Source organism: Xenopus tropicalis, chromosome 10, assembly GCF_000004195.4.
Source record: "Xenopus tropicalis strain Nigerian chromosome 10, UCB_Xtro_10.0, whole genome shotgun sequence".
NCBI lineage: Eukaryota > Metazoa > Chordata > Amphibia > Anura > Pipidae > Xenopus > Xenopus tropicalis.
The window spans coordinates 1,094,878-1,106,800 of NC_030686.2; the positions used below are offsets into that span (position 1 = coordinate 1,094,878).

The 11,923-nt window shown below is 58.9% G+C and overlaps 3 protein-coding genes across 4 annotated transcripts in view; 2 read left to right on the top strand and 1 right to left on the bottom strand.

Annotated features, from left to right (window-relative positions):
• Positions 1-6,160, top strand: part of zgpat (zinc finger, CCCH-type with G-patch domain) — a 28,181-nt gene extending 22,021 nt beyond the window's left edge. For both annotated transcript variants that reach the window (XR_004220605.1, XR_004220606.1), the window contains exons 8-10: positions 815-953; positions 1,201-1,264; positions 6,054-6,160. The gene's annotated coding sequence lies outside the window, so the exon portion shown is untranslated. The remainder of the gene's footprint in view (positions 1-814; positions 954-1,200; positions 1,265-6,053) is intronic.
• Positions 1-11,923, bottom strand: part of sox18 (SRY-box 18) — a gene marked incomplete at its 3' end in the record, with an annotated part of 354,190 nt that overhangs the window by 62,584 nt on the left and 279,683 nt on the right.
• On the top strand, positions 838-9,886 carry lime1 (Lck interacting transmembrane adaptor 1). Its single transcript, XM_031894574.1, has 5 exons — positions 838-953; positions 1,201-1,264; positions 6,054-6,141; positions 7,898-8,193; positions 9,568-9,886. Exons 1-5 carry the CDS (start codon positions 838-840, stop codon positions 9,796-9,798), a joined length of 795 nt encoding a protein of 264 aa, XP_031750434.1. The 3' UTR covers positions 9,799-9,886.

The following is an 11,923-nucleotide window of genomic DNA, read 5'->3' on the forward strand; positions in this document are numbered from 1 at the left end:
TCGCTCCTCTGCGCTCACCCTGAGCAGTCTCGCTCCTCTGCGCTCACCCTGAGCAGTCTCACTCCTCCTGCGCTCACTCTGCTCTTACACTTTGTGGAGTGTCAGCACTGAGCTGTGGGATCTCCCGAGGCAGAACGCTCTCGCACACACAGGAACTGACTGTCACTCACACAGGGAGAGGATGGTGGCGCATCTGCACTGAAGGTGAGGGGTAGGGGGTGAGTGGGAGGAAGTGGGCAGGGAAGTGGCCTCTGAATGGGAACCCTGGGTCTGTGGCTGGTCAGACTGGGGGTCAGTGTTACCCCGTGCCCACCCTCAGCCGTGGCTCTGTACTGCCTGCAGCTCAGCCAGAGGCCTAGGTGCCCGCGTTTTGCCTTTTGTTGCCTCCCACAAGCCAGTAGCTACTCTCTCCCATTGCCACAGGGGGTCTCCCCACCCAGAGTGTGATGTGCTAGTGTGAGACAGCCCCCCCCCCCGATACACGTTACAACTCCCGGCACCCCAATCCCTCTCTGTACCACTCCCCCAGGTTACAGATGTTTTGGGGGCAGACAAATGATGGCATGTGGGGGTTGCTGGGAGTTGTAGTTCAGCGACGGAGCCGTAAGATCAGGCTGATAAGAAGATAAAGCTGCTGCTGGTGGAACCACAAAGCCCCGGCTCATCCTTGCATGGAGCCCACCTGCGCCACAGGAAGTGGTGTAACTGTAGCAGCGCCCCCCCGGGGATTCACCCCCACCTTGCAACGGGGCCCAGAGAGCGCGCCCAAGGGTTCCCTGCACCTCACCATGCGCCGCTGTTTTGTCTCTCTCAGCGCAGCCGCCCAGTCCCCGTGCCATGGCCCCCACCGATGCCACCAACGCCGCCAACCCGAGGAACCTCCTGCCGCTCTGCCCGCTGCTGCTGGGGCTCTGCCTGCTACTCGCCAGTCTCTGCACTTTCTGCAGGAGGAGGTACGATGGGCACAAACATGGCGCTGGGTGGGTACCGCACCCACTATGGGGCTATAGTATTGCCCACCGGTGCTGTAACCGTAGCAACCAATCATACATCTGCTTCCATGTGCCTAATGGTCAACTAGTGCCCTATAAATGTCACCATGCCCCGTCTGTGGGTGCTGGAACTATAGCGGGGTGGGGTCCCTACGGGGGGGCTGCCAGCGACTGTCGCTATCAGAAATGTGTCTTTGTCTTCTTACAGGAAGAAGAGGAGGATACAGAGGGGGCAGAGTATGTACCCCAGTGGGGTGGCACTAGTGGATGTGGTAAGTGCAACCTTCATAAAGCCGAAGGGTGTAATTATGTTAGGGGAGGGGGTAGGAATGAGCTGGGGGGGGGTATAGTTAAGAGATGGGGTAGGAAGGAGCTGGGGGGGTATAGTCAGGGAGGGGGTAGAAGGAGCTGGGGGGTATAGTTAGAGATGGGGTAGGAAGGAGCTGGGGGGGTATAGTCAGGGAGGGGGTAGGAAGGAGCTGGGGGGGGAAAGTAGAGTCAGGGAAGGGGTAGGAAGGAGCTGGTGGGGGAGAGTATAGTCAGGGAAGGGGTAGGATGGAGCTGGTGGGGGAGAGTATAGTCAGGGAAGGGGTAGGAAGGAGCTGGGGGGGGGAGAGTAGAGTCGGGGGGGGAGAGTAGAGTCAGGGAAGGGGTAGGAAGGAGCTTGGGGGGGGAGAGAGAGTCAGGGGGGGGAGAGTAGAGTCAGGGAAGGGGTAGGAAGGAGCTTGGGGGGGAGAAGTAGAGTCAGGGAAGGGGTAGGAAGGAGCTGGGGGGGAGAGTAGAGTCAGGGAAGGGGTAGGAAGGAGCTTTGAGGGGGAGAGTAGAGTCAGGGAAGGGGTAGGAAGGAGCTTGGGGGGAGGAGAGTAGAGTCAGGGAAGGCGGTAGGAAGGGCTTGGGGGGGGAGAGTAGAGTCAGGGAAGGGGTAGGAAGGAGCTTGGGGGGAGAGTAGTGAGTCAGGGAAGGGGTAGGAAAGGAGCTTGGGGGGGAGAGTAGAGTCAGGGAAGGGGTAGGAAGGAGCTTGGGGGGGGAGAGTAGAGTCAGGGAAGGGTTAGGAAGGAGCTTGGGGGGGAGAGTAGAGTCAGGGAAGGGGTAGGAGAAGGAGCTTGGGGGGGAGAGTAGAGTCAGGGAAGGGGTAGGAAGGAGCTTGGGGGGGGAGAGTAGAGTCAGGGAAGGGTAGGAAGGAGCTTGGGGGGGAGAGTAGAGTCAGGGAAGGGGTAGGAAGGAGCTTGGGGGGGAGAGTAGAGTCAGGGAAGGGGTAGGAAGAGAGCTTGGGGGAGAGAGAGTGGGGAGAGTAGAGTCAGGGAAGGGGTAGGAAGGAGCTTGGGGGGGAGAGTAGAGTCGGGGGAGAGTAGATCAGGAAGGCGTAGGAAGAGCTTGGGGGGAGAGTAGATAAAGTAGAGTCAGGGAAAGGGGTAGAAAGGAGCTTGGGGAGAGTATAGTCAGGAGGGGTAGGAAGGAGCTTGGGGGGAGAGTAGAGTCAGGGAAGGGGTAGGAAGGAGCTTGGGGGGGGAGAGTAGAGTCAGGAAGGTAGGAAGGACTTGGGCGGGGAGGTAGAGTCGCGGGGGAAGGAGTTGGAGAGTGAGTCAGGAAGGGGTAGGATGGAAGGCTGGTGGGAGTAAGTCAGGGAAGGGTAGGAAGGAGCTTGGGGGGAGAGTAGAGTCAGGGAAGGGGTAGGAGAGGAGCTGGTGGGGGAGAGTAGAGTCAGGGAAGGGAGTATAGGAAGGAGCTGAGGGGGGAGAGTAGAGTCAGGGAAGGGGTGAAGGAAGACGCTTGTGGGGGAGAGGTAGAGTCAGGGAAAGGGTATGGAAAGGAGCTTGGGGGGGGAGAGTAGAGTCAGGAAGGGGTACGGAAGGAGCTTGGGGGGGAAGAGTATAGTCAGGCGAAGGGTAGGATGTAGCTGGTGGGGAAAGTAGATCAGGGAAGGGGTTTAGGAAGGAGCTTGGGGGGTGAGAGTAGAGCAGGAGAAGGGGTAGAAGGAGCGTTGGCGGGGGAGAGTAGAGTCAGGAAAGGCGGTAGGAAGGAGCTTCGGGGGGAGAGTAGAGTCAGGGAAGGGGTAGGAAGGAGCTTGGGGGGGGAGAGTGAGGTCAGGGAAGGGGTAGGAAGGAGCTTGGGGAGTAGATAGTAGTCCAGGCGAAGGGGTTAGGAAGGAGCTTTGGGGGCGGAGAGTAGAAGTCAGGGAAGGGGTAGGAAGAGCTTGGTGGGGGAGAGTAGAGTCAGGGCAAGGGGTAGGAAGGAGCTTGGGGGGAGAGTAGAGTCAGGGCAAGGGTAGGAAGGAGCTTGAGGGGGGGAGAGTAGAGCTCAGGAAAGGGGTAGAGAGGGACTTATGGGGGGGGGAAGAGTTAAGAGTCAGGGAAGGGTATGGAAGGAGCGGGTTAGAGAAGAGTAGAGTCAGGAAGGGGTGGATGAGCTGGTGCGGGGAAGAGTAGAGTCAGGGAAGGGGTAGGAAGGAGCTTGGGGGAGGAGAGTAAGTCAGGGAAGGGAGTAGGAAGGAGCTGGTGGGGAGAGTTTAGAGTCAGGGAAGGGGTAAGGAAGGAGCTGGTGGGGAGAGTAGAGTCAAGGGAACGGGTAGGAAGGAGCTTGGGGGGGGAGAGTAGAGGTCAGGAAGGGGTAGGCAAGGAGCTTGGGGGGGGGAGAGTAGAGTCAGGAAGGGGTAAGAAGGAAGCTTGGGGGGGAGAGTAGAGTCACGGAAGGGGATGTGTAGCTGAGTGGGAAAGTAGAGTCGGGAAGGGTAGGAAGGAGCTTGCGGGCGGGAGAAGTAGAGTCATGGGAAGGGTAGGAGAGGGCTTGGGAGGGGGGGGAGAGTAGAGTCCAGGGAATGGGTAGGAAGGAGCTTGGGGGGGGAGAGTTAAGTCAGGGAAGGGGTAGGAAGGAGCTTGGGGAGGGGGGGAGAAGTAGAGTCGGAAGGGGTAGGAAAGGCAAGCTTGGGGGGGAGAGTAAGAGTCACGGAAGGGTAGGAGGAAGGCTGGTGGGGAGAGTAGAGTTCAGGAAGGGGTAGGAAAGAGCTGGAGGGGGGAGAGTAGAGTCAGGGAAGGAACTGTGGGGGAAGTAGAGTACAGGGAGGGTTGAAGGAGCTGCGGGGGGAGAGTAGAGTCAGGAGAAGGGTAGGATGAGCTGATGGGAGAGTAGAGTCAGGGAAGGGGTAAGAAGGAGCTTGGGGGGGAGAGTAGAGTCAGGGACAGGGGTAGGAAGGAGCTTGGGGGGGGGAGAGTAATAGTCAGGTGAAGGGGTAAGGATGGTAGCTGCGTGGGGGAAGTAGAGTCAGGGAAGGGTAGGAAAGGAAGCTGGGGGGGGAAGTTATAGTCCAGGGAAGGGGTAGAAAGGACGCTTGGGGGGGGAGAGAGAGTCAGGGAAGGGTAGGATAGGAGCTGGGGGGGAGAGAGTAGAGTCAGGAAGGGGTAGGATACGAGCTTGGGGGGAAGTTGAGTCAGGAAGAGGGGTAGGAAGGAGGCTTGGGGGGAGTTAGTAGAGTCAGGAAGGGTAGGAAGGAGCTTGAGCGGGGGAGAGTAGAGTCAGGGAACGGGTAGGAAAGGAGCTTGGGGGGGGGGGCAGAGTAAGAGTCTAGGAAGAGGGGTAGGAAGAGATTGGGGGGAGAGTAGAGTCAGGGAAGGCGTAGGAAGGAGCTTCGGGGGGAGAGTAGAGTCAGGGAAGGGGGAAGGACTTGGGGGGAGAGAAGTCATGGGGAGGGAGAGTGGGGGATGAGTCAGGGAAGGGTAGAAGGAGGCTTGGGGGGAGAGTAGAGTCAGGGAAGGGTAGGAAGGAGCGGGGGGAGAGTGAGTCAGGGAAGGGGTAGGAAGGAGCTTGGGGGGGAAGAGTAGATAGGGAAGCGGGTGGATAGCGAGCTTCGGGGGGGAGAGTGAGTCAGGGAAGGGGTATGGAAGAGGCTTGGGGAGTAGGTAGGGTTGGGGGGGGGAGAGTGAGTCAGGGAAGGGGTAGGAAGGAGCTTGGGGGGAGGTAGAGTCAGGAAGGGGGTAGGATGAGACTGGTGGGGAGAGTAGAGTCCAGGGAACGGGGTTAGGAAGGAGCTTTGGGGGGGGAGGTAGAGTCAGGGAAGGGGTAGGAAAGGAGCTGGTGGGGAGAGTAGAGTCAGGAAGGGGTAGGAAGGAGTGGTGGGGGAGAGTAGAGTCCGGGAAGGGGTAGGAAGAGCAGTTGGGGAGTAGTTAGAGTCAGGGAAGGGGTAGTTATAGTAGCTTGGGGGGGAGAATAGAGTCAGGGAATGAGGTAGAGCAGGGAGCTTGTGGGGGGAGAGTAGAGTCAGGAAGGGGTTAGGATGTAAGCTCGGTGGGCGAAAGTAGAGTACAGGGAAAGGGGTGAGAGCGGAGGAGGTAGGGAGTGAGATTGGGGGGGGAGAGTAGAGTCAGGGAAGGGGTAGGAAAGAGAACTTGGGGGCGGGGGAGAGTAAGTCCAAGGGAAGCGGTAGGAAGGCAGTTTTTGGGGGGGGGGAGAGTAGATCAGGGAAGGGTAGATAGGAGCTTGGGGGGGGGGAGAGTAGAGTTCAGGGAAGCGGGTAGGAAGGAGCCTGGTGGGCGAGAGAGTAGAGTCAGCGAAGGGGTAGAGTGGGGGAGAGTGAAAGAGCTGGTGGGGAGAAGTAGAGTCAGGAAGGGGTAGGAAAGGCAGCTGGTGGGGGAGAGAGTTCAGAAGTAGGATGGAGCTGGTGGGGGAGCAGTAGAGTCAGGGGAAGGGGTAGGAGGAGCTGGTGGGGAAGCAGTAGAGGTCAGAGGGTAGATGGCGAAAGAGTAAGGAGGTGGAAGGAGCTTCGGGTGGGGGAGAGTAGAGTCAGGAAGGGGTAGGAAGGAGCTTGGGGGGAGAGTATAGTCAGGGAAGGGGTAGGAGGACGGGGAGAGAAGCAAGGGGTAGGAGGAGCGGTGGAGGAGAGGTAGAGTCAGGAAGGGGTAGGATGGAGCTGGTGGAGTGAGAGTAGAGTCCGGAAGGGGATAGGAAGGAGCTGGGGGGATTGTGCGGAATGGGGGCTGGGGGGGGGGCCAGTTATGAAGGGAATTGGGCTGATGAGTTGAAGCGAAGAGTCTCTCCCCTGATACATAATGGGAATCTGTCTCTTTACAGTCTCTGCTTCGCCAAACCCAACTGCGCTCTCTCAGTAAGTCCGACACCAAACTGCACGAGATCCAGAGACCCCGACCCGGATACCCCCGTAAGTGCCCCCCAATCTCTGTAATACGTATAGCCAGTCAGCCAGGGGTTACAGACAGGAGGGGAGTTGGGGAGTTACAGCCCAGAAGGGGGGTTACAGACAGGAGGGGAGATGCGGGTTACAGACAGGAGGGGCGTTTACAGACAGGAGGCGATGGGGGTGAGGGGGGTTAAGACAGGAGCGAGTGGGGGGGTTTACAGACGAGGGAGGGTAAGAGGGGCAGGGGGGTTACATGACAGGAGGGAGTGGGGGGGGTGTTACAGACAGGAGGGAGTTGGGCGGGGTACAGCAGCAGGGAAAGGAGCGGAGAAAGGTGGGGGGTTACAGACAGGAGGGGAGGTGGGGCGGGGTTACAGACAGGAGAGGGATGGGGGTTTAGCAGAGGAGGGGCGGGGTTACAGACGGGGGGTGGTTACAGACAGGAGGCGAGAGAGGGGTTACAGGACAGGAGGCGAGTGGGGGGTTACAGACCGGGGGGATTACACGCAACGAAATCAGTGGGGGTTATACAGACGGAGGCGAGTGGGGGGTTACGACAGGAGGGGAGTGCGGGGGGTTACAACGACGGCGGGGTTACACGACACGGAGGCGAGTCGGGGGTTTACAGACAGGAGGGGAGTGGGGGGGGTTACAGACAGGAGGGGAGTGGGGGGTTACAGACAGGAGGGGAGTGGGGGGGTTTACAGCAGGAAAGGGGAGTTGGGGGGGGTACAGACAGGAGGGGAAGTGGGGGGGTTTACGAGACGGGGGGGTGTTAGCAGACAGGAGGCGAGAACGGGGGTTACAGACAGGAGGCGAGTGGGGGTTACAGACGGGGGGATTACAGCGATGGGGGGGTAACAAACAGGAGCGAGTTGGGGGAGTTACAGACAGAGCGGAGTGGGGGGTTACAGACGGGGGGTTACAGACAGAGGCGAAGTGGGGTTACAGAACGGGGGGGTTACAGACAGGAGGCGAGTGGGGGTACAGGACAGGCAGCGAGTGGGGGGGTTACAGACAGGAGGCGAGTGGGGAGGGTTACAGAGCGGGGGGGTTACAGAAGGAAGACGAGTGGGCGGTTTACAGACGGGGGGGTTACAGACAGGAGGCCGAGTGGGGGGCGTTACAGACAGGAAGGCGAGTGGGGGGGGTTACAGGACCGGGGGGTTAGGACAGGAGCGAGTTGGGGGTGTTAACAGACAGGAGGCGAGTGGGGGGTTAGCAGACAGGATAGGGGCGAGTTGGGAGGGGTTACAGACAGGAGGCGAGGTGGGGGGTGTTACAAAGACGGGGGGGGGTTACAGACAGGAGACGAGTGGGGGTACAGCACGGGGGTGGTTACAGACAAGGAGGCGAAGTGGGGGGGTTACAGACGGGGGGGTTTACAGACAGGAGGCGAGTGGGGTGGTTACAGACGGGCGGGGTTACATGACAGGAGGCGCGAGTGGGGGGGTTACAGACGGGGGGGGTACAGACAGGAGGTGAGTGAGGGGGGGGGGTTATAGCAATGATCTTGTTTGACCCCTTTTGGGCTAAAGTGGATCAGTCCAGCAGGCGGAACCCCAGTAACCCTGGGTGGGTAGGTGGGTGGGACAAGGACCCCAGTGGGTGTTTCTGGAGGTGGGGGAATGGGGCCACACGGGGGGGCCTTTGGAGGGACAGTGCCAGTGCATACGGTACATGCCAAGTTAAACTAGCGGGGGCAAATCACATGCTGCCAAGCGCCTACTTACCCCCTTGCCCACTTTTCTTCTTCTTCCGATTCGTTTGATTTCAGAGCTCGAGGCCATCAGTAATGGAACCCTCTGTGTACCCCCTTCCCGGTGGCAGGTCCCATGCCCCCCAGCTGGTAACGATGTCACCTACTCCAACCTGGCTTTTGCCCCTCCGCTACCCAAGCTCAGTGGGCACGAGAGTGTGGGCTCCGCGGCGGAGCTGAATGGGCCGGCCAGTGGGGCAGCAGAGTATGCCTGTGTGCGGAGGGGCAACAAGGGCGGAGGGGTAGGAGCCCAACCGCACAGGGACCAGAGGCCCAGGGTACCTTCCCCCTCCCCAGGGCCGGATACTCTCAAGGTAAGTGCCCTGCTGGCATCTCCTCATACCCCCAGCTATTGCCCTCTTGCCCTCTCTCCCACATGTAATGTTCATTATTTGCACATTGAAAGGGAAACTTAACCCTACCTGCAAGGGAAGTAGAGACAGTCACATGGGTACCAGGAATACAACTCCCCCATGTCAGGAAATTAGAGACATCCAAACGGTACCAGAAATTACACTCCCCAATGTAACAGGAGTAGCAGACAGTCACAAGCAGTAACTCAGAAATACACTCTCCCCATTGTACAGGAAGCAGATGACAGTCGCCAACGACGAGTACCAGGCAAATACACTCCCCCATGTACCAGGAGGATAGAGAACAGCTCACACGATACTGAAGGAAATACACTCCCCCATGTACAGGAAGTAGAGGACAGTCACAAGAGTACCGGAAAACACTCCCCCAATGTACAGGAAGTAGAGGACAGTCCAAGCAGTACCAGGAAATACACTCCCCCATGTACAGGAAGTAGAGACAGTCACAAGAGTACCAGGAAATACACTCCCCCATGTACAGGAAGTAGAGACAGTCACATGGGTACCAGGAAATACACTCCCCCATGTACAGGAAGTAGAGACAGTCACAAGAGTACCAGGAAATACACTCCCCCATGTACAGGAAGTAGAAACAGTACACGACTACCAGGAAATACACTCCCCCAATGTTACAGGAAGTAGAGACAGTTAACACGACTACCAGGAAATACACTCCCCCCATGTACAGGAAGTAAGACAGTCACATGGCGGTACCAGGAATACACTCCCCCATGTACAGGAAGTAGTAGAGACAGTCACAGTGGGGGGTACCAGGAAATACACTCCCCATGTACAGGAAGTAGAGACAGTCACGTGAGTACCAGGAAATACACTCCCCCATGGACAGAAGTAAGAACAGGCACACGACTTACCAGGGAAATACACTCCCCATGCTACAGGAAGTAGAGACAGCTCACATGGGTACCAGGAAATACCATCCCCATGTACAGGAAGTAGAGACAGTCACGTGCGGTACCAGGAAATACACTCCCCCATGTACAGGAAGTAGAGACATGCACGTGGGTACCAGGAAATACACTCCCCCATGTACAGGAAGTAGAGACAGTCACGTGGGTACCAGGAAATACACTCCCCCATGTACAGGAAGTAGAGACAGTCACACGGGTACCAGGAAATACACTCCCCCATGTACAGGAAGTAGAAACAGTCACACGACTACCAGGAAATACACTCCCCCATGTACAGGAAGTAGAGACAGTCACACGACTTCCAGGAAATACAGTCCCTCAACATGGGGGAGCAACATGGCATCAGAAATTGTTTAACCCTTTGTGCCCTGTGCTTCCCATGCAGCTGGAGGAGATGTACTCGAAAGTGAAGAAGAAGAAGAGGCCCATGGAAGTATCGAGCAGAGCGGGGGCCACCGAGAGCGCTCCAGCCTGCAGCGTCCCCCCGACTGCCGGCATTCCCCCCAAACGGGTTCCTTCCGCCCAATCAGATGAGAACCTGTATGAGAGTATCTGTGAGATGGGCAGCTGTGCCCCAGAGGCTGATGGGAATGGGACGGTTATCACAGAATTATAGCTGCTCCCCCCATAATACTGGGAGAGACTGCTGGGGGGCACGTGGGGGGCTGACGGTATGAGCACCTATAAAAGCTTTATTGAGGGAAGAACTGGCGTGTTTCTTGCGTGTGTGGGGCGTGTCCTCTGGTTCTGTTGTACCGACCAATCCTGGAGTAACATGGCTCCGCCCCCCGGGACATACTGTGCAAAGTGATTGGCTGAATCCATCAGGGATGTTGCACCTGTGCTCCTCCCCCCTCTCATTGAGCAAACAGTATATGCCCCTTGTTACCCCCACATGCGGCCCTTCTGGTTCTGGGGGGCCCTAGGCTACCAGATATACCACTCTATATAGGGGGGCAGTAAGGGGTATGTGGGGGTCTCGCTGACCCTGCGTATGGGGGTATGTGGGGGTCTCGCTGACCCTGCGTATGGGGGTATGTGGGGTCTCGCTGACCGTGCGTATGGGGTATGTGGGGGTTTCTTCGCTGGAAACCCTGGTATGGGGGTATGTGGGGGTCTCGCTGACCCTGCGTATGGGGGTATGTGGGGGTCTCGCTGACCCTGCGTATGGGGGTATGTGGGGGTCTCGCTGACCCTGCGTATGGGGGTATGTGGGGGTCTCGCTGACCCTGCGTTATGGGGTATGTGGGGGTCTCGCTGACCCTGCGTATGGGGTATGTGGGGGTCTCGCTGACCCTGCGTATGGGAGGTTGTGGGGGGTCTCGCTGACCCTGCGTATGGGGGTATGTGGGGGTCTCGCTGACCCTGCGTATGGGGGTATGTGGGGGTCTCGCTGACCTGCGTAGGGGTAGTGGGGTCGGGTCTTCGCTGAACCCTGCGTATGTGGGTGTGGGGGGGGGCGGGGGCCTGCTGCCGCTGCACTTCTTCCTGGTCTCAGATGCCTATTGGCCCCTGTACAGGGCAACTGTGTGGGCAGAGCTTGGGCAGCTATTGGTTAGGAAGGTTGGTCAGGTGAGTGCTTTATTGGCTGTGGCCTACCCCAAGGGAACCAATCCGTGTCCCAGCATGAGCAGAACCAGGACAAGAGTGGTTCTGTGCTGCCTGCTGGGCTAATACTCCCACCAAATGGGTGTATGCCATTTGTTCCTTCTCTCGTAGGGCCCCACCGCTCAGTAATGCCTTAGGATAAGGGCCCTATAAATAGAGGGGAGAGAAGGCGTTGGGGCAGTTTGGGGTTGGTGTAGGTTAGGGGGCAGTGGGGTTTGAGGTGCGGTTGGGGCAGTGGGGGTAGGGTAGGTTGCGGCGGCAGTGTGGGGTGGGGCTGTTGGGCGTTAGGGGCATTGCGGGTTGGGGGCGGTTGGGGTTGGGTTAGGGGCAGGTTGGCTGGTTGGGGCAGGTGGGTTAGGGCAGGTGGGGGTGGGCAGTTGCGGGTGTTGGGGCAGTTGGGTTGGGGGCAGTGGGGTTGGGGCAGTTGGGTTGGGGCAGTTGGGGTAGGGGACAGGTTGGGGTTAGGGGCAGGTTGGGGTTTTAGGCAGGTTGGGTTTAGAGGGCAGGTTGGGGGGTAGGGGCAGGTTTGGGGTTAGGGCAGTTGGGGGCAGTTGGGGTAGGGCAGTTTGGGGTAAGGTTGGGAGTTAGGGGCGGGTTGGGGCAGTTGGTTGGGGGCAGGGGGTTGGGGCAGTTGGCGGTTAAGGGGCAGTTGGGTTAGGGGCAGTTGGGGGTAGGTTGGGGTTAGGGGCAGGTTAGGGGCAGTTGGGGCTAGGTTGGAGGTTAGGGCGCGTTGGGGGCATTAGGGGCAGGGTTCGGGGGCAGTTTGGGGCAGTGGGGGCAGTGGGTGGGGCAGTTTTGGGGTTAGGGGGCAGTGTTAAGGGCAGTTGGGGGCAGGGTTGGGGCACGGTTGGGGTTGGGAGTTGGGGTTGTTGCGGCATTGGGCGTTAGGGCAGTGTTAGGCAGTGGTTTAGGCGGAGTTGGGGTGGGGGCAGGGTTAGGGGCAGTTGCGGGTAGGTGGGGGGCAGTTTGGGGCAGTTGGGGCAGGTTGGGGGCAGTTGGGGCAGGTTGGGGGCAGGGTTGGGGGCAGTTAGGGGCAGGGTTAGGGGCAGTGGGGTAGGTTGGGGGCAGTTTGGGTTAGGGGCAGTTGGGGTTAGGGCAGTTGGGGGTAGGTTGGGGTTAGGGGCAGTTGGGGT

Coding starts and splice junctions, on each gene's coding strand:
- lime1 (XM_031894574.1), top strand. CDS start 838: ATGGCCCCCACCGATGCCACCAACGCCGCCAACCCGAGGAACCTCCTG. Junction 1,265..6,053: donor GGGTGGCACTAGTGGATGTG/GTAAGTGCAACC, acceptor GTCTCTTTACAG/TCTCTGCTTCGCCAAACCCA. Junction 8,194..9,567: donor CAGGGCCGGATACTCTCAAG/GTAAGTGCCCTG, acceptor CTTCCCATGCAG/CTGGAGGAGATGTACTCGAA.